A 21,400-nucleotide genomic window follows, 5' to 3' on the forward strand; every position below is an offset into this window, starting at 1 on the left:
ACAAGGAGGATGCAGGCTCGCCGTGGGTCATTTGTGGGACTCGCGGATGGAGGCGAGATACCACTTGGGGTCGTCCTCGACGCACGGACTCAGGGCGTGGAAGATGTAGGCCAGGGCCAGCGGCGACTTCATCAGCGAGTCGAAGCGGTCGGTGTCGAGGAAGGGGAAGCCCGAGTTGGTGCAGAAGTAGCAGTCGCTGTAGATCTTCTTGTTGCCGAAGACGCGCCAGAACTTGCGGTAGAAGATGGCGTTGTGACGCCAGTTGCGGGCGCGGCGGTACGAGTCACATGACAGGGCCCAGCGGTCGAGGGCGCGGCCGCAGCGGGTGCGTAGGAAGATGCGGTCGGCCACGAGCTTCTCGTGCGAGGCGACCAGGTTGGCGAAGCGGCGGTTGACCTGGCGCAGGCTGAGCACGGCGTCCGGGGCGTCGATCAGCACCTGCAGCAGCAGCTCGTTGGGGAGGCTTTCGAGCGACACGCGGCCCTCGTGGGATGACATGGCCGGCCAGGATCGAGGGCCGAGTGGCGGCTGCGGCACATAGGTGAGGATGGGCGGGTGATGCGAGTGGATTGCGGAGGGCGGATACTTGAGGGCTGAAAGAGGTTGGGAGTGAGGAGGAGCTCCGCCGTTACCGGCCGCCGCCGCCGCGTCCCGCCCTCACGTGGCCCGACGTCATACGATGCGCGCGCTTCAGCTGGAGTTCCAAACTCTCTCCAGCAGCCAGCCATCATCTCCAACCTCTTCAGCACCAATCGCCCATGGACGAGTGTCGGCCCCAAATCCACCGGGATTGCGAAGCGTTCCTCTGCATGGATGCGGCTCCTGCCGGACCGAGGCCCGCATCCGCTCTCAGTAATCCGTAGAGATGCGCAATTAATTCCGCGCTGCAGCTCACATCATATCACCAAAACTAGCAGTGTTGTTGGGCATTCGCACGATGATTTTCTCAACGTCTGGCACACCGCAGTCTCATGCAGATCCGAGATGCTCGGTTGATCTACCTCTTTTCGTCCCGACATCGGGTTCCGACCTGTCACGAGCACTGTGAAACTTGCTTTTCTAAGCCGAACGTCCACTCAGCTTCAAGCTTCGAATGCCACACCTCTTCGTTCTGAGACAGCATGCGCAGCCCTGGAGTGGGTCTTGACCTTTTCCGAATCGAAGGCAGCAAGTAATATCTATTGTTTCTTCATGGAGCTGGGCGGAATTGTGGGCTCACATGCTTGCGAAAGCAGCCGGTCAATAATCGCCGGGTAGGTGCGGCGTTCGGAGGTTCAAAAAGGACGACCCTAACCATGGAACTACAAATATCTTCCCCACACTAGATCCTCCGCCATGAAAAGAAGACAGAGAAGAAAGAACCGAAAGACACTTTAAGAGTGAAATGTCGCGTTGGCCGAGTAGTGCTACCGCACGCGTGAAAAGCCGTGGGAGGCAGTAGTGGCTTGATCGCTTCGCAGTCTCGCCGGGTGGTTATAGCGTTTGGGCGCTGTGGCCACCATCACACTCACACTACAGCCGCCTCAACCCACATCCTGCCCAGCGTAGCCATCACGTCCCCCGCTCCGCAATCCTTAAAGAACAGGAAAAACGACAACAATAACAACAGCCCCGCTTGAGATATCAGCTAGTCAGTACAAAGACCCCCCTCAGAACCAAGGCTACACACAACACACCCACCACTGCTCCTCCTCTTCGTCTTAGTGCGATCCAGTCCCCCAACATTACCCCTCCCCAACCTACGGCCTCTTTGGAACGGCCTTTGAAACCGTCGCTGGGAGTGTGACGCAATCGACGACGCGTTTGGTCCAGACTCCGCGAATGACGCAGCGCTTGGCCGCTCTGCGACGGGGCGTTGTTGGGTCGTGCGTGCGTGGTGAGCGGCGAGTGTGGTCGGTTGATGGTGGGGCGTGATTCTGTGAGCAAAAAAGAAATCCGACGGAGGCCCTAAAGGCTCGCTCGCGCGCGCGGGCTGTGAGATAAGTAGGGAGGCATAATGGCTGGGCTTGTATGCTTTGGTTTTTTTTTTTTTTCCTTATCCATTTTTGCTGGTTTACGGCTTGCGCCAGTCAATCTACTAGTCAAACCGCTCCCCCAGTTAGAGTGCTCGCTGCTGTGCAGAAGTCCCCCCTTGTTTGCCTTGCGACACTTTCGACGGTCGAGAGAAATGGCGTTGGGTGAGAACGCGTCGACTCGCAAACAAGACGGACGCGGCGGACACATCCTGCCCTTTTCGGAAATGACTTGCAGTCGCAGCCTTGCGGTCCTGCACGGGAACGGGTGCACGGATCGAAGAGCGCGGTGCGGGCCGGACTCGTTCTGGAAAGGCCGCTCGAAGCCGGGGGGATGTTGGAGACAGATGACCGGATTGCAATCAGGTAAAGAGCGTGAAGACCTGATCGGGATACGGTGGGGAGAATGAAAGTGTCGGTGAAGGGCGTCTCAAGTCCCTGACTCGACGGAGGCGAGGATTCGCTTTTGTCTCGAAGATCCAGAGAGGGCGATGTGCATATGGCCGGGCAGTGTGCAATCCGCTCACCTGGACCTCCCGCGTAATTCCGTGTCGGGGGATGGCGAGATTGCTTCCGCTTCGTTGGGTTTCCCATCCACCAAAATACTGAAGGCGGATCTTTCCTGGGGTCATCACATCCGAAACGAGGGCGTTTTACGGGGAGGTTTTGGTCGGGGGCAGCAGAGTCGTGGTCGTTGGTGGATCGGCGCCGATCGGGTACCGCGAGGCAGAACACTTCGAAGCTGAACCAGAACCACGCCATATGTAGGGGACCCCGGGCATTTGATCGACACTCAAATCATCTGCCTCCCGCAAAATCCAATCAAATGGCCATTCTGCACAGTATCGCAAACGCTCATCGTCCGAACAAGTTGGCGCTGCGGGATGTGCCGTCAGACAGATCAGTCGTCCAAGGCTGGGCAGAAGTCACTCGTTCCAGCTTTGCCGAGCTTCGCACAGATAGTTACTTGGGAATGACAGTGATTTTGTAAGCAGCATGCGCATGGTGTGTAGAATTGGTTACAATACGCGAGCTTCGTTCCACATGGCTGAGGAGTTCACTCTGCCTGGTAAGGGAGCCTGATTTCGTTCTTGATTTCTACCATTAGAGCTCTTTGGTGAATCCAAGCTTAGGTCTTGATCAGGGCTCCAATCGAGGCAGTTGTGGTGTTGATGCCGGCAAGTGTTTCATTTTCAATCGGCAGATACCCCAGTGCGCTTTGATGGCCCGATCCCGTCTCGTCGTCGGCAGACTTAGTGCAGCCGAATCCGTATTTCAACTTGCTCTGGGCTCATGTGTGAAGAAACCGGAAAACGCGTCGTGCAAAACGCGTCAAACGCGCGCGTGCCGCGGCCGCGCTCGCAGCGCGAACGCATCAGAGAGGACGATATACCCATTCCACAAGCTTCGATCGCTTCATTCGCTGAGATCGAAAATTACGTAGCGTTTAGCTCTTCAAACTTTTTGCCCCTTGGTATAACATAGAGGCGGGTTATCAGTGTTTGCGCATACACAGTGTGATGTGTTTGTTTACAAGCCAGAAAGGAAAAAGTGGATCGAATACGATTGCACGTAGTCAAGATCGACGCTTGACTTTCGGGGTTGGCATGGCAGCGCCTCCAAGCCGTACTTGCTGCGTTGAAGTGCTCAAAAGCCTACTTCAGTGCTCGTAAAAATGCCGCCTCTGTTTCATAGCGAAATAACGGACCTTTAAATTAATAGGAAGCGTGCCAAGCGATGCTAGACTTAGGCGGGAATGTTTCTTTGCAGGGCCTGGTACTCGGCGCCTACGCAATCCTCTACAGCCCCGAACTGCACCCTGCTCCCGACCGGCCAGCTCCCGCGCCGCAAGCATCGCCAGGTTTAGTTCCCCACCCGGCGCAGAAATTGCGGTGAAAAATCCGGGTAGTAAGTTCCGATCCGATCCAACTACAGTTGCCCTGCTGGCCTTGAGTCTGCCTTGCCGCCTGGTCTATTTTTATTTTTTGCGCCAGGCGCTGCTGTGCCGTACAACTGCAGCGCCTAAGTAAAACATGATTGGGCGAGAATCAGCAGTCGCCCACCTGGCTTATCGCATCATGGGTTTGGTAGTCTGAAACATGCTGGCAGTGATGTGGCTCTTATTGTCAATTTCCTGGTCGTTTTTTTTTTTTTTTTCCTTGCCCCTTGGCTCACGCGTATCTCCGACAATGAATCCTAACAAACATTCCTCACCTCGATTATACTACTGCTGCTATTATCGCAGTGGTCAACAAGATTTCTGTTGATAATCTGATGGTCACGATTGCTATTCGACTAAAGCAAGATTCAAGTTAGCTTTGCCATATCTATCCTATCAGAAACGCGTGCATAGCATTAAGTTTAGGCTGATCTTCTTATCATCTTATTAACAATCAAGTAGAAGATGCCGTCCTCCGACGCAGACTGCTACGAAGTTTGGGAACGTACAGCCAGAGATTGCTTTGCTGCAGTGCCGCTCCTGCGCGGTAGGAGATGCGCGTAGTGACGTATGCCAAAACAACAACGCTTCGCCTTTCCCCGTTTTATGGACTTCTCCGGGTCCAAGCTTCAGAAACACGTATGACGGCCCCACTATGGGGTCCAGCATCGGACGGCTAAGGCGAAAGTTGTAGTTCCTGCCAGGTGAGTTGGGGCTTATGATAGGTTAGATTTTCACCGCAAGGCAACCACGGTCCGAGCCAGAGACGGGCCCGCAGGGACAGGTGTGGACGGAGGTGCAACCGGGCAGGCAGACAGATGAAGGGCGGCCTCCGCAAGGATGCGTTCCCTCTACACCCGCAACGCCTTGCGGCCCCGACTCGCGTCTGCTGCGCACCCGTGGGGGCGGGTCGGAGCTAGGCAATGTCTCCCGTCCTCCCCCCGAACCTTATCAGCTTCTCGCCTCAAAGAAAAAGAGGGAAAAAGCATTGACATGCTTGGCGAAACCGGTGTTTGCGAGAAGAAACATTTTGAGCACACAATCCATCGTAACTTTCCTTTCCAGCCACTTATTGAACCATCAGCAACTGGAGGTTTCTCTCTGGAAGATTGCGCATTTGAGCGTATCAATATCATGCGGCCATGTGGTAGTTTTGCGAAATCTGACACTAGATTTGAGCGCAGATCTAAGGGTTGTAGGCAACAGTGGACGGTAACGAACTTGACCTCCGGAGATACTCCTCCACAGAGTTTCTTTTGCAAAGCCAGAGGCATTGCAGTTATAGGCAATGGATTCCGAGACAAGATTGTTTTGCGACGAAGCATCTCGTGGGAATACAAATTTTCACCAACCCTGCGAGCTGAGAGCTGTGCCCATGTACCTCGAGCAACATCAGTCTCTAAGCCCACGACTCACAAGCTTCCTGCGCCGCACAGCTGAAAAGCGCTGTTATCAAGTGTGCCTTGTCGGCCAGCTATTTCTGGCTGTTGCCCAATATTGCACTGCCACCGGCGCTTAAACCCCGCCTCACAACGCCGCAAGAAAGACGCCTTTAAGCAAGCGAGCGCGCTGGAATCTCTTTCAGACTTCCTTTGTAGTATGGCGCTTCGATACCAGTGCACGCAACTCTACTTTTTTCATGCATCATGGGGCCCGCGTTCCCTGCTTTGGTGAAATCTCTTACCATCATTTGACCACCGTCCAAGCAATCTTACTCGCTGACTGATGAGTTGTAACAGCATCCTTTGAAATCGCTCACATGCTAGCCAGTTCACCGCTTCGACCCGTCGATCATTCTCTCGACGCGCTCCGATCAGCACAACGCAGCCTGCTGAACGCGTCGACGTTCTGCGAGCTAAGAGGACTCCATCTCCGCGACCGAGAATTGTGGAAATTGAGACGAGACAAAAAGTAATGCGTAAAGTGAATTCTCTACTGTGTGGCAGGCAACGGAAACTGGCTCAGCAACGATCACTGTCTGCAGCCAAAGCAAACAAACGACCGTCGACGCGACCTTCCTTGAACCTAGATATTCGACACCCATACCATAATCCTTCACCGCTCATAACTGGAATACTTGATGTGTGGTTGGAAGGTACAGGGCGTGAGCCTGCCGGCTCCGTTAAGTGATGGCTTCCATCCCATCCTGCCCCCGGGCGCATCAAGGTGTCTACGCTCACTGCATGGCGCAACAGCATCGACCTGGAATAGTACAACCTAGGGTAGTGCAGCATTGGCAGTAAGTCCGACACAGTGTAGCGACACTGCAACAAACCGTTACGTGCAGGCCCAAGATTCAGTATAGGATATAACCTATCTCCGCTTCCCAAGAGACTAGCTTATCCCTCAACAGCCACCGGTTTCAGATTTCAGAGGCCGCCGGGTATCATCGACATAGTCGTATGATACGACAAGCTCATAAAAAGCCATCGCGTGTTAGTAGCCATGCATCCGCGAAACAACGTCGCGCACGGACGGTGAGCAAGTAGCAAGAGTCCGCTGATCAGTGTTGCCTCTCCAACCTCGAAGCAGGCGAACTGGCACTGACCTTGCACTAACCTGTTTCCAGTCATCAAAGCCCTCCCTCAGACCGCGTCTGGCCAATAACTCTTTTCTTTTCTTTTCTTCTTCTGTGGGCTCATTTGCAACCCCCCCGCGCGCCCCGGAGCAATGCCCGCCATCAGAGGAGCACCAAGGCTGATTGCGAATCTGTCTGAGCGTATCGACCACGTTTAACCTCCAATCAGATGCCCTTTCGTCGACGCGTCCCCCAAAACCGACTCGCCGCGTCTCCCCAGAACAAATTTTCCAAAGGTATATAAGCCCCATGGACTCTCCCACTCAACGCCCGCAAGCCTTCCTCATCATCTACATTCTCTCCTCCCCACAACTACCCTTCACAACAACATCTCCATCTCCATCCCCATCCCGCCATCCCCTCGTCCCTCCTTCTCCAACCCTCCAACCCTACCTCCACCATCCACCACCACTCACCCACCGCCCATCCGCCCCCCATGTCCTCCTCAACCACCACCACCACCACCACCACCACCTCCCGCTTCCGCCTCCAGCGCGAACTCCATCAACTCGGCATCGGCATCCACGACCGCGCCACGGCCATCAACGCCAGCCCGCGCCCGACGCGCCGCGTCCGCCGCTGCGGCCTCGCCGTCTGCGGCAAGTGGATGAGCATGCGGGGCGGGCGGCACTACTGCGGGATTGACGAGCGTCCACGCCCGTCAGCTCGTCGGCGTCCTCCTCCGCCTCGTCGGCAGTCTCCTCCGCGCTCCCGCGGAAAGGGTCGCGGTGGTTCAAGGGGAGGAAGGGGAAAGGGAAAGGGTCGCAACGGTTCGACGTGCAGGCCGCGGTGCGAGGCGGCACGGGCACGGCGGTGAATGTGGGGGGATGGATGCGGGTGTGCTGGTTGGCTGGCAGGCAGGTAAGTGCCTAAGGCTACACTGGCTTTACCCTCACCCACCCCACATCCGAATGCTGTGGCACTCCTTCGCCGGCCGGGCGCTGGTGGGTGCCTTGCTGCCACGGACGGAACGGCCGTACGAGTTTCTTCCCCGAGAGCAGAGCTTGCAGCACTGTTTGCTTGGGCCGGTCTTTCGTGGGGTTGGGATGCACATGTACTGTACCAAAGTCTCCTGTTCACAAAGGCTAAGCGTTTCAACACGGCAGAAACAGAAACGAATCACGTTCGGAGCGAACATCCTGACCATCGAGCCTCTCGCCAACCCAATCTTTTCATCATCTGGCTCGGCAACACAACCATCGGGAGGGGGGAAAAAAAGGAAAGGAACGGATACAAAAAGGAAAGGAAAGGATACAAAAAGGAAAGGATACAAAAAGGAAAGGAAAGGATACAAAAAGGAAAGGAAAGGAAAGGTTACCAAAAGGGAACATACCAAAAAGGCAACAGGCGTTCTGCATTCTCGGGCAACGGAAGAGGTCGAAATAAAAGTTCAAAAGTGCGGGCGCTGGGCGCCTGACAAAAAAGCAAGGACGGACGCAACCTGTCGGCCGTCGACCCCGAAAAGTTCTTAGTTCACGATCGTTACTCGTATGCTTGGGCAATTTTTCACTCTCGACCTGCTTCCCCCTCTCCCGGCGACGTGCATGTATGTACCGAGCTGCTTTGCACGTGCGTTGCAATCGCCCCCTCCCCCACCAAGCACTGATGTCAACTCACAGGAGCAGCGCTGTTGTTCCTGTTGATCCTCCACACATCATCATCATCCACCCGCACCTCCACATATCATCATCGTCACGAGCAGCCCACTCGCTCACTTCCATGAACGCGGAACGAATTCGAAGCGAGGAGAAAAAAACAATAACAATAAGAATAATCTATCTGCAATTACTAAAAAAAAACCATGCATAGCGCGTGCTACATAAACAAGAGATCTATGTATGTACTTCTCTAACAGAAAAAGAAGAAGAAGAAGAAACAAAACGCCATCTACCTGAAAGGACCAAAAAACCCAAGGTATATCTACCATCCACTTCTCTATCGAATGCAATAAAACGCCCCAAAGTATCCATCATCACCGTCATTCCTCCATGATTGAAAAAGTGTGATCCCATCTCTTCTCATTCTCTTCGTCGCAGTACATCCATCCAAACATCCGCCCTGCCTGCATCCAAGCTCCACCATCGACACAAGATAGACAAGACACAGACACAGATACAGAGAGAAAGAGAGAACCAAGCGAAGGAAGCCGGACAGAAAAAAAAAAAAAAAGCCACCAAAGGCGCGCGCGCGCGGAACACCAAACCGAGAGAACGCGAAGGACGCAGCCGGGGGGGACAAAAAAAAGAAAAAAGCGCAAGCGCGCGTCTGCGTCTAACCCCGGCCATCGTCATCGCCAAGCAAGCACACGCACACACCCAGAGAGAGAGACCGAGACCGACCACCAAACCGCGATTTAACAAAAAACGCGCGAACGATCGTATTCTCTCGAACGAATCCATCACGCACACGCCCACCATCCGTCCCCTCATCGCACGCACGCACGCACACACGAGCCCGCCGTGCCGCGCGCGGCTCACGTCGGGAACCGAACCGAACAGGTGGGGTGTCGAACGTACGAACAGACCCGACCGTGCAGCTACGCTACGCTACGACGGACAACGATGACGATGACTCGGACGATGACGATGCTGCAGCTGCAGGTGCGTGTGTGTTGCATGTGCATATGTGGGGTTGTTGGTTTTGCTGCGTGCGTGCGTGCTTGCTGGGCGGTGAGGCAGGGCAGGCCGCCCTTCACCGGTGTGGGTCCCCCGCGCGCCGTTCGTTCTGACGAATGTCCCGGATGATCCGGGGGGCGGCCGCCGCCCTCCCCTCCCATCATCCCATCCCCTTCCTTCTTACGCCCTTGCCTTCCCCCTCCGTTGTTGGCGTTGGCTCGAGGAAGATGGATGATGTGAGAAGGGGAGGAAGGAGGGTTTTGAAGGAGGAGAAGAAGGAATTCTTTGGTTTCCTGGCTTTCTTTCTTTCTTTTTCTCTGTCTCGTGGTGTGCCGGTGTTTGTCGATTCCTTTTTGGTTTTTTTTGCGAAAGATGCGTCGTCGAGTGTTTGCTGGTTAGGTGTGGAAAGGGGGAGGAGTTCGAAAATAGGATGCCCAGAAAAATTATCGATTATCGTCCTCTGTAACTTTCGTTTCGTCCGTCCGTTCGTTTCGTTCTTTCGTCCATGTTGATATTCAAAGTTGGCGATTATGATTATCGTGATTTAATTCGTTCGTTGCCTTTTGCCGATAGGTAGGGAAGAGTTTGAGAGTAGAAAGAAGACAACAAGAAAAAAAAAATGGGAAACCATGATTCGTTCCCAGATGCGGAAAACAAGGCCATGATCTATTGCTTCGGCAGGCCGTTAGCGCATAAATCCCGAGGTATATTGATGACGCAGGACGGACGGCACGACAACTTACCATGACCTCGAGTTGCACATCAATGACTCTCTCATTAACAAGGCCCTTACTGACCACCGGCGTCTCTCGGCCAGGGACCCTGGGGCTTGGGCTTGCGCTGCATCCTCGACGGGGGCATGGCGGGGCCGGCCGCCGAGCGGGGTCTGGTCACCTCCATGACATCCATGCCGCCAGCGGCAGGAGAGGAGGACGCGGCCGAGGTGGACGAGGGAGAGGAAGAGGAAGCGACCCTCTTGCTGGCGCGGAACATGATTGGAAAGAAGGAATTGAAGACGAAGAAGACGGCTTGCTGGAGGAAAGGACGGAAGGAGATGCTAAGCCAGGTGGTCGCCGAGACGGTGAAATCTTTGACGCTGAAGGTGGTTGCTGCACGGAAGAGTCCCATGATGGAAGGGGGGCACGGGCGGGTGGCTTTGTTTTATAGATGGATAGGCGACGGGGGCGACGGGCAGAGTTTGCGTTGTTCTTTCTGGGGCTTGGGGCTGCCGCTGCGCGTGTGTGAGCTGTGTGTGTTGTTGTGTGATGGGTGGCGCAAGCAAAGAAAAAACTTCGTGTGGGTAAATTTGGAAACGTTGACTCTTCTGATGCTTGGGTGGTCAGTGGCCAGCGGTGGTGTGTGCTCGCTCCGATGTGCTGTCTCCCCCTATCCACGTCGCCCCTGGCTCGAGACCGGTCAGCCCGGCGATGACTCTCTAGTGAGGGCGAAAACACAGGGCGGCGTTCCTGGATGATCGACCACCAATGTACGTGTTTGCCTTCCAGCCAGAGCCGCAGCAGACGGCCCGCTGTGGTTCTTCCCGCTGATTGCGCAAAGGGGGGCCCAGCCCGGGGGACCACGGGGACCAGAACAAGCAGGGCCAGGCGGATGCTCAGGGGTGTGGTGTTGATGGTCACGGTGGCGATGCGGTGAGGGAGCATCTCGAACCAATCGGGCCAAAACAGCCACGCGGGCGTGAAACTCGTCGATGGGCTCGATGGGCGAAAATTTTCGGCATGGCCTGCTGGCTGGCTCGCTCGTCAGAGCTGCTGCATGATTAGGTGTTTCCGGCCAGGGTGGCGCAGGCAAGCGAGCCCAATTGCCGTATAGCTGGATTCCCTGTCCGCAACGTGCTCCCGGGCATCCGGGTCGGAGCCGTACGTATCCATCCACGCCCTAGCACAACGGCCACCTCCCGCGGCAGTCTGGGGAAGCCGTGACTGTGCTCGCGCCGGGCAGCCTCATCCACTGCGCCCTGTGTTTCTGTTTCTGGTCTTGCACCTGGACGACCGCACCGCTGGGCGCTTCACTGCAGCATCCCGCCGATACCGTCACGATGTGCGGCTCGACGCGGGTGATTCCTAGGCGCACGCACGACCATTGGCGAATTCCGCCAGAGCAGCGATCGGAGCCGTTTGCCGCCTGGCATTTGCGCGCTACGCGCTTCCGCGGCGAGGTGGTGGACCGGCTGGTGGTGGAGAGTTGCCCGTTTCGGGCCGATCCTGACGATCACCGGTCAATGGCAACTGCACGCCAAGCCGTGGAATCCTTCTCGAAGCCTCGCAGGGCGGGCCAGTGCGTGCTTGAGTCACCGCGGATGAGCTGTAGCACCTCAAACAGTTTCAGACATTCTCGTCGTCGGGCTGCTGAGGCAGAGATGCGGCGTCCGGGACGAGGTGATGTCGCGGCTGTGCTGGTGATAGGCCAGACCACCTGCATGCAGGATCGGGCGTTTGCTGCTCTCCCCTGCCACGCAGCCTTACGTGCAGCACCAAGCCCAGGGTCTTCGTCGCCCAGGGGTAAGCGGCAGGGCAGGGCCTGTCGATTGCAGCCTGACACGCGGGCTATCGCATTTCGCCTCATCATCGAGTGATGCGAAGTTAGTGACAGCTACGCCCACGGAAATGGCTCAACATACCTCGAACTACCCGAGTGTCGATCGTGCGTGCGTGCGACTGCATCCGCTCGTTCTCTAGCGCGCGTGCGACTGGTCACATCCTCCGTCGGCGCTTGCACCCAACAGCGCCAAGAGGCAAACACGTAGGAGAGACGGAAAATCATATGTGCCGGATTGGGAACCAAAGAAAATCATCGCATTTGCTCGGCCTTCTGCTGCCGTTCGTCATTTTTCCCACAATCCTATTCCAACCGTATCCCGTCCCATGGCCTTCATGGATGCCGCAAAACGCCGCGCATCGTCGCCGGATGCGTATTCAATGGTATGCTGATACACTGAGAGAAAGGAAGAACCGTAGCCAAGGGAAAACTGCAAGCCAACGGGCCTGGAACGTGGGCACAAGACCTAGATCCTTGATCCCTCGGACCAAACTCTTTTTGGTATCGGAATTCATAAACACGGAAAGCAGGCCGACGAGAAGAGGTCCACGTTGTGCCTGTCGATTATACTAAAACTGTAGCCGCTTTACCGGACTCGCACTGCCAGCGGGTTGCTGGTGAGCTCCCGGGCCGCCGGGAGTCTGGCTCGGCCGCGGCTCAAAGCCTCCAAGTTGCTGCATCGAGTGGTGAGCTGGCGTCTGATAGAAACCTCCGATCATCATCGGATGACCTGGAGTGTCCCATCCGCCGCTGGGGTACCGTTGCGGGGTAGGCGGCACTCCCCACTGTTGCTGCTGCTGCCATTGCTGGTATTGTTGAGATGGGTCGTGATGGCCCTGTTGATGGTGAACTGGGTGAGTGTTCCGGAACTTGGTGAAGGCAATGTTGTTGACGAAGAGGCAGACGATGACAATTATGAGGCAAAAGAACTGAAGAATGGTCAGCCAGCTTATCTCCAGCGAATGAGCGGCAAGCTCAACCAAGGACGCGACATACCATGGCCTTCCAACTGATCGGCTCAATGAAGCTGTTGAAGATGGTCGCAAACGTGTGCGCACTGACTCTCGCGCGGCCCACCTTTTTCGGGTCCCGGTTCATGCACGCATGCCAGTTGTCGCAAAGCTGTGCCATGGCGGGCACGCGCGTCGCCGGCTCACACCTGTTCTCGCGGTAGTCCCTTGCGCATATAGCCATCTCGGCCAGCGCCTCTGCAATAGCGCGGTCCGCCTCGATGTTCACATCGCTCTGAATCGCGCTCCAAAACGAGTAAACGATGCAGATGATGCAGCCGACGAAGAAGAAGTTCAGCACCAGCTGCGCGTAATAAGACAGGGTGTGGGGGAGATTTGGATGTGAGTCGATGTAGGACAGAATTGCACCAATAACGTTGTTCTTTCCATCCTTGCCTCTGTCTTCCTCGTCCGAGTCGGCATCGGCATCGCGCCGCGAACGTCCCGTGGTTCGTCTCCGACCAGTCTCCTTTTGCCGACGCCTGATGATGCGCTTCTCCAACTTGTCTGAATAGGGCGTTTTGGTCACGTCTTTCTCCTTCCCTGGGCTCCCGAGCATCTTGGCTATCCCGCCTACCCAGCTGTCTCTCCGTCGTTCCTTGGGCTCCTTGGTCGGACTCTTTGTCGGACTGACGTCCCTGTTCTTGCCGCCCGCCATGAAGCGGCTCTTGAAGCCCATGAAGCTGCTGTCCGGCGTCGCCTCGCTATCGGCGTTGTCGGCGTCGGGATCTCCGGGCGTTTCGGGCGTCTCGCCGCCGGAGCTAAAATTGAAGTCGGTAACGGGCTTGCGCGGGGTCGAGAACTTGGGGTCCCGCAGATGTTCAGGAACGGAGGAGAGGGGTTTGGTGGGGCTGCTGCGTCCGTTGTGGTTGTCGATCGTCGGCGGCGCATGTGAAAAGTAGAAGGATTGGGAGGCTGGAGGCCGGAGGCTGGGTGTTGACTTGTTCGGCGAGTCGAATAGACCGTAGGTCCCTGTCGCGCACGAAACACGTCCGTTAGCGTTCAATTAGGAGCCCGACGGCGCCTTGTGATGCCACTTGAGCTTCCGCGTAGCCGCATGGTGGGAAGCGCAGGGTGGTGGCGCACCTAACTTACGTTTCTTGTTCGCCGCGTTCGCGTTGCGCTGGGCTGTGATAAAAGGCGAGCTTTCATCGACGGGGCCGGTACCATTCGAGTACTCGTATTCCATCGGCATATGCCCCGAGCGGAAACGATCCATGGTGAGAGCGCACAGGTGGTGCAGCGGCGGGGGCGGTTGACCGGGTGAGGGTCAGGCAGGTTGGATTTCCCTGCGCTGACATGCTGGGCATGTTTACATGACACCGCGGCGGCGAAACGTCGGCGGCTGAGCTATTCCGCGCTGACTTCTCGCGGTCACGTGCTTGCCCCGCCGCCACAACCTCCACCAGTCCCAACACATTGTCGCTATTGACTATCTCGGCCACTTCAACATTGAATGTCGCCGAGACTTGTTTCACATTTTGCAAGACACAAGCAAGTAATTTTAAAGTGTTAATTTGAAAATCTAAGGACAACAAGTAAAGTATACCGTAAAAGACCAGAACAAGCCACCGCCTTGGATATACATAGCGTGAAAAATCTAGATGCCTCTTGAACCTTCCCTACCGTAACACCAAAGCAATAAATCATTACCAAGACATTTCGCCGTTTTCATTTTTTCGCTCTCTTTTTGCTTCATGCACTCTTCCCATCATCTACGACGCCGGTGCAGTCGCAGTCGCCGCCTCGTGCGGCTTGTCCTCGTACTTCTCCCAGTTGGCAAGGATGTTGCCAATCTTGGGCGAGTTGGTGAGGCGGTACACATCCTCGAAGTACTCCTTGGTGAGCTCGAAAGGACGAGCAGTCACGTTGGGAATGTACTTGCCGATCAGCTTGCTGGGGTCGATCGAAGTCCTCTGGATCTTCTTGAGCAAGAAGGAACGGAAAGGCTTGACGCCAGACCGCAGGAACGTGCTGTGGAACGGCACGTCGATGCCCTTGAGCGGAATGGTGGCGAAGCCACGCTGCAGGTCCAGAGGCTTCGGCTTGGCCTCCGTCTGCTTAGCGCACTCCTTGATGATCTCAACTAGGTGGGCCTTGACATCCTCAAGCGAGAGCGTCTGCATGAGCTGCTGGATGTCGATCTTCTGCGCCTTGAGGTAGTTGAGGACGTTGGTGAGGCAGTCGAGAGCCCTCAGATCACCAGCAGCGACGTACTGCATGTTGGCGATGTTGTAGTTGACAATCTCGAGCAACCAGCCAGTCTGTTCAGCAATGTTCTCAACGACATACTGAAGAGCCTGCTCGTTGAACGTCTTCGAGATCCTGCTGGGGTTGACCGCGCACATGGAGTAGTTGGAGCGACCAGCCTCGTCGCGCTCAACTGCAACCTGCATGGTCAGACCACGGTAGAACACGACAGACACCAAGCTCTCGATGGGCATGACCTCGGCAAGGGCGGCAAGGGCAGCGTATTCACCGAGCGAGTGACCGGCGAAGCTGCTGTCCGTCTGAACGAGACCCTTGGCCCTCATGTCCTCGAAGGCGGCCTTCTCCATGAGAGTCAGGGCCGGCTGCGTGAACTGGGTGGCAGAAAGGAGACCGGTAGGAGAACGGTAGGTGTACGAGGTAGTCTCCTCGTCAATCTCCTTGAAGATCCTCTCCGACTTGACGCTGCCGTCAGTAGCCACAGTCTCGAAGGTCATCGACATGTAGTTCTGGCGGATGGCCTTGCCACGAGGTCCACCGAAGTGAACGGTGAGCTCCTTGGGGTTGTTCTTGACAATGTGGGTGATGGCGAAGCCGTAGTTGTCCAGGAAGTGCTTGTCGGCACGGTCCCAGACCTCCTTGGCAACTTCGCTGCTGTTGTACAGGTCCATACCCATGCCCTGCTCCTGCGATCCCTGACCGGTGAAGACGTAGGCGGAAGTAGGCTGCTCAACCTCAGCCTCAGCAAGGAGAACCTTGTCCTCAGTCTCCTTGTTGGAGGCCTCAATCTTGATGATCTTGCGACCGGAGACCATACCGATGTGCTGGAGCTTGACATCGATGTCGTCATCGGGCAGAACCATGCCGACGAGATCGGCATGGAAGCTGCGGATGCGACCAATGTTGTTCTCGGCGGCCCAAGTCTCGACCAAGCTACGAACAGCAGCGCTGGAGTACATGCCGTGAGTGATGGTGCCGGGGAGGTTGGCAAACTTGGAGAACACCCTAGACACGTGGATAGGGTTGTAGTCGCCCGAAACACGCGCATAAGTCTCGTTGGAGGCAGGGGCCTTGAGGGTAAGCGGGTTCTTGCCGTGCAGGGGAATGGGGTTCTCGAAGAGCACGGCCTGGTCCACCTTGGTGCCGTTGCGCTCGAGGTAGTCGACAACAGGGTTGCCGTGCGAGGTGCCTGCCTCATATTCCACGGAGGCAATCTGGACAATCTCCTTGGTAGGCAGCTCAAGGAGGACCTCACCGACAGTCTCCACAGAGCTGAAGACGTTCTTGTTCTTGTAGCGGGTCAGGGTCTGGAGCTTGAAGGTCAAGGTCTTGTTCAGGAGGTCAGTGTCAGGGTCCTCGAGCTTGAACCACTCCTTCGAGCGCAGGATAGCAATGTCCTTGGTAGTCGCGAGATGCAGGTTGAAGGGCGTCTCGGACTTGCGCTGGAAAGCGTTCTCGAAATCGGTGTAAGCACCGCGGTACAAGAACTGGCTGGTGACCTCCATAACGGGCTTGCCGTCGCGGGTAATGGTTCCGCAGACCTCGACCATCTTGCCAGACTCCTGGTTGATGACAGCGTTGACCTGGGCGGTGGTGTCGAGAACATCACCCTTCTTGAGAGGCTGAGCACCCGGGATCATGCGGAACTCGTTGGACAAGTGCACCAGCTTGAGGAGGTCGCCATCAATAGCGCTGGGGAAGATGGGCTTGGTGATGGCCTTCCAGCCAACGACGATGGCGAAATCCATGGGTGCAAAGACCTCCTTGCCAGGACGATCGACGAAAGACTCGCCGGTGTTGCCGACAGCGTGAACGAAGTCATTGATGGCCTCGCCGGTAATAGTGGCCCTACCACCCTCAAAGGTGGACGTAACAGAGGCACCGAAGGGGCACTCCTCATCGCCAAACCAAAGCTTGTAGTAGAACTCCTTGATCCTGTCGTTGCGAGACTCCATGACCTCACGGATAGGCGCGTAGCCGCAATCCGGGTGGTAAGTGAACTTGAGAGGCAGAGCAACGGGCTTCTGCAGCGCAGAACGCTCCTCAATCATGTTGACCAAGATCTCGTTCTGGTCCTGAAGGCTGATCTCGACAGTCTTGATGTGCTTGCCACCAGTGGAGGGCTCCCTCATGGTGATGACAGTCTTGGCAGGCTCGTTGGGGTACGAAATCTCCACCATCATGCCAAGAGTAGGGGTGAAGATCCTCTGCATGGGGTTCGTCTGGAACTTTTGGCCCTGAACGAAGACATCGGCAGTGAAGAAGGCATGCCTCCAAGAGTAAGTGTTGCCTGCGAGGAGCTGCATCCACGACGTGATGTCAGGAAGAGTGGCGTTGGGCGCAGACGAGAGCCTGTAGATGGTCTTATCTTGAACCTCAGACACGGTAAGACCCTCAACCTCAACCACATCATCGTGAGCACCAAGGAGCTTGGAACCGAAGTACTCGACAACTGGAATCTTGGAATCGTCGCCGCCATAAAGCTCTTCGGTCAGAGACTTGATGTGACCATTGTGAATGCCATCGAGAATGTCCTTGACAGGCTCGTCGACCTTGGTGGAGTACCTGGCAGACATAGGTCCCTGAAGGATAGCAACTCTGCCAACATCCTGGTCGACGATGGCGTCAAGGTCCTCAGACTGCCACAGGGAATCCTTCTTGAAGTAGAACTCGAAGTTCTCGTCCAGAGCGGGAACGAACGGAACAGGCTTCTGCGTGACCCTCATGGAGAGCATGAGGAAGTGCTGCACATCCTGGGCGTTGATAAGCTGCTTGTCGGCCTCGGGGTACTCCTTCAGAAGCTTCTCAACGAACTCGAAAGGCTTCTCAAGTTCGGAGTAGTTCTGAATCAACGAAGCCTTGCCAGGGGTGGCAGTGAAACGCTCCTCAACGCGACGGATGAAGTCGCCAGTGAAGTTGCGCAGGGACAAGTCAATCCAGCGGGACTGGTGCTTGACGTACTGGAGCTCAACCAGGCGACGGACAACCTCGCCGTAGGTCATGTCTTCCAGATCCACTGACTCGCCAGCAGAGTTCCTACCGAACCACGGCTTCTGGAAGTCGTCGTTGAGCTTCTTGATGATGTAGTCACGGTTCTTCTTCAGCTCAACAAGACGCTTGGCCTTGTCCAAGGCGAAGATCTTCTGGTCCATCTCGGCCCAGAACAGAATACCGCGGGTAGCAAGCTTGTGGATCGGCTCACCCATCTCAGAGCGGACGGTAAGGACACCACCAGTGGGACGCTTGTAGGTGTTCTCCCACTCGCTGTCGTCAACACCGGGCGCGTCGCAGATAGCCTGCTTAGCGGCCGGCGAGGTCTTTGCCTCCTTGGCAACCATCATGCGGCTACCGAACAGACAACCGTCGAAAGGCATGGCCGGGTAGCCGAACTTGTGGGCCCAGACACCGGTGAGGTAGGGGTAGGTGTCCTCGGCAGCACCGAAGCCACTACCGGCAACGAGGATGATGTTGTCGCACTTGCGGATGCGGCCGTACGTCTGGAGGATGGGCTGGTGGAAGTCCTCGAAAGAGTGGTGACCACCACCACGGCCACCGGTCCACTGAAGGAGGACAGGGAAGGTAGGGTTGGCCTTGGCAATGTTGATAACCTGCTGGATGGCATCCATGGAACCGGGCTTGAAGCCAATGTGCTTCAGACCAAGCGTCGTGATGTACTCGTTGGCAACCTCGATCGACGGGACACCGGCACCGATGGTGAGACCCTCAATGGGGACACCCTCAGCGCGAAGCCTGCCGATCATGGGGATCTGCCAGCTCATGGCACGCGGGTTGACGTAGATCAGGTTGATGTTGATACCACGTCCAGCCGGAATGGCACCCTCGATCTTCCTGATCGCGGCGGTCATCATGGGGTCGATGAAGTAACCACCACCAGCCAATTCAATGTGGTAGCCGGCATTCATGGTGGCAGCGACGAAGTCCCAAGGCACGGTGCACGGAGTCATACCAGCAACCATGACCGGGGGAAGACCGATCAGTCTGCTCATCTTGGTGTCGACGAAAGTCTGGCCAGCAGAGGTCTTCACAAGCTTGGGGCCGTGTTCCTTGACCCAGTCGACGGCGTACTTGACTGCATGCTCGGAGTCGCGGTCGAAGAGCTCGGGCTTGTAGCCAACTTCGGTGTTCGTGGAATCCATGGTGCCTGCAAGGATGACGCGGACACCGGTACCCTCCTTGTTGCGGTTGGTGAGAACACCAAGACCGGAAATGCCACCAGGTCCGAAGTCCAAGACGTGAGTAGCGCTGGGGAAAAGGGTCGCCTGCTCCCAGTTCACGGGGTCCTGGGTGATCATCCTCACAAGGGTAGGCACAATGTTGGCCGCCTTGTCCTCGCGAATGTCCTTGCCAGTGTTGGTGTCGAACATAGCAATGCCGAGATCCTCGCTGGGGATGACGATGTCCTTGAGGTCCTCATCGAGGAACTTTGTCGCCTCGGAGAGGTACGGGCTGTGGAAGGGCGCAGTGATGGGAAGGAAGCGGTTGACGAAGCGGATCTTGCGGTCGGTGAAGGGAATGCGGTTCTGGTCAAGACCAGTGGGCGCCTTCACCTTCCTCAGGCGCACGTTCAGACCGTAAAGGGAGATCGGAGGACCAGTAACGACGAAGTTGCGAGCGCTGTTAACCAGAGAGATGGCAATGTGCTGGTCCTTGGGCAAGTGCTCGTTTGTTGTCGCAATGTGGTCCTCAACCGCCTTCCTGGGAAGGTCACGAATCGAGAGCATGGGCGTGGGCGTTCCCTCGCCATTGTCGATCGAATCTTGCAGGACATTGGGGGCAAGAGATGTGCGGGGGTAGGCCTGCTGGCTGCGGGAACCAATCCAGAAAAGAACGGTCAGGGCATCCCGCGACGCCTTGTCGAAGGTCTCCCAGCTCTTGGAGGCTGCGATGGCAGCGGCGGTGACCACGCCCTGCGAGTGGCCGGTGGTGCCCCTGAAGTAGCTCCGGATGTGGCCAGGGTGGCTTCCCAGGACGCGGCAGGTAACGACGTAGTGGGCAAGCTGGGTCAAACCAATGAGTGGCAAACTGACCGGCGCCGAGACCAGGTAATCAGTGTCGGGCTGCGACTCCTTGTTGTTCAACCACCGAAGAACGTCCAGGCCCTTGGCGTATTGCTTCGAGACACGCTCGTCGCGGGAAAGAGTCTGCAGGTGGGCGGCGGCAGCGTTGACGAAATCCTCGACAAAGGCCGGGTAGGTGGTGTAGACCTCGCGGAGCTCCTCGAAGTACTCCTCGATGTTGCCCTGGCCACCGAAGACAGGGTAGATGTGTGCGTTGCCGTCGGCGGCTTCGCGGAAAAGCGCCGAGTCGTGGTGCTTGATCGGCCTGTCGACAGCGGCGCGAGCACCGTAGTATGCGCTCACGACGGTGAGCTTCTTCGTCTCAATGCCGGGCAGACGGGCAGCAATGGCGTGGACCTCGTTGCCCTGCAGGAAAGCGCGCTCGAACTCGTTCAACACGAGCTTGAGCACCTCCTCGAACGAGCCCGGGTCGTCGCCCTCCTCGACTTCCCTGGCAATGAAGCCCAAGTATCTTGCCACCAATTCGCACTCCGACGACGGCTCGTCATCCTGAGCGCGGTCCTCGGTCGGCTCGGGAAGAGTTGAGAGGAAGGTGTCCTTGAGTTGTGACGCATTAAAGTGGAGGGCGGTGGGGATGAGGAAGGTGTGCTCGAGCGAGCCGTGGGAAAGGATGAGAGGGCGGAGGTGCGCCTGCGAGCGCGGCGTAGAGACGCCAGTCTGCGGACCAGAGCCGTACATGGTTGCAGATGCTGTCTGTCTCTGGGGGGAGGTTCAGGGTCTATGTGTAAGGCCGAGGATTAAATTGGTGCTGCCGGCAGAATCAGAATCAGTACTGGCCCCCGCACAAAAGCTGCGGCAATCCTTGCGGCGGACGCGGGCGGTGCAATTGGCAAACGGCCGCGCGCACCAACACCGTCGGACGGCGCGGACAGCTGCAGTTGGGGCGGACGGCACTCACCAAAGGCGCAGAGGCAGCTGAGACCAACAGTCGCGGCGGCGCAAGGGAATTCGTCTGTACTGCGTGGGCAGCTCCCTGTGCGGTGGGTATCACGTCCCCGGGGCTGGGGAATTCTAAAAGCGGAGGAGGGAAGACGGACAAGAGGCGCGCGGAAAGAAGAGAGAGAGATGTGGCAGTGAAGCTTTGGAGGTTGGCCGCGGACAGCAACTCTCTTTTTTCTGTCGCGAGCATGCGCCTGGCGGGCCTGGAGCACAGCTTTCAGTTGAGCGCGTCTGTGCAGGGGTGCATTCGGTTGGGACGTCAGCTATGCACGATTGACGCTGGCGCAGGCCACCCCCGGCCAACCGCGGGGCCCTGCCGGGCGGATGGAGGCTCACCTGCATGCGCCGCCGCAGCTCGGGGCCGACCGGAGTGCCAGAAAGCGCGCGGCGGCGAAAATTGCACGCGTGCGGTTCGCTGCGCCGTCCAGATTCCCACGGCCGGCC

At 56.8% G+C, this 21,400-nt stretch overlaps 3 protein-coding genes across 3 annotated transcripts; all 3 read right to left on the minus strand.

Annotated features, from left to right (window-relative positions):
* Window positions 1–27: 27 nt before the first annotated feature.
* On the minus strand, window positions 28–498 carry SLS55_001313 (uncharacterized protein; the record flags this gene model as incomplete). The annotated part of the gene is made up of 1 exon (XM_066772809.1): window positions 28–498. The coding sequence occupies one exon, from the start codon at window positions 496–498 to the stop codon at window positions 28–30; it is 471 nt and encodes a 156-aa protein (XP_066638088.1).
* Window positions 499–12,675: 12,177 nt separating this feature from the next.
* On the minus strand, window positions 12,676–13,929 carry SLS55_001314 (uncharacterized protein; the record flags this gene model as incomplete). Its single annotated transcript, XM_066772810.1, has 2 exons — window positions 12,676–13,682; window positions 13,923–13,929. The coding sequence occupies 2 exons, from the start codon at window positions 13,927–13,929 to the stop codon at window positions 12,676–12,678; spliced, it is 1,014 nt and encodes a 337-aa protein (XP_066638089.1).
* A 496-nt stretch (window positions 13,930–14,425) lies between these two features.
* On the minus strand, window positions 14,426–20,695 carry FAS1_1 (beta subunit of fatty acid synthetase; the record flags this gene model as incomplete). The annotated part of the gene is made up of 1 exon (XM_066772811.1): window positions 14,426–20,695. One exon carries the CDS (start codon window positions 20,693–20,695, stop codon window positions 14,426–14,428), a length of 6,270 nt encoding a protein of 2,089 aa, XP_066638090.1.
* Window positions 20,696–21,400: the final 705 nt, after the last annotated feature.

The sequence above is a fragment of the Diplodia seriata genome (assembly GCF_021436955.1).
Source record: "Diplodia seriata strain FDS-637 chromosome Unknown scaffold_1, whole genome shotgun sequence".
Taxonomy (NCBI): Eukaryota; Fungi; Ascomycota; class Dothideomycetes; order Botryosphaeriales; family Botryosphaeriaceae; genus Diplodia; species Diplodia seriata.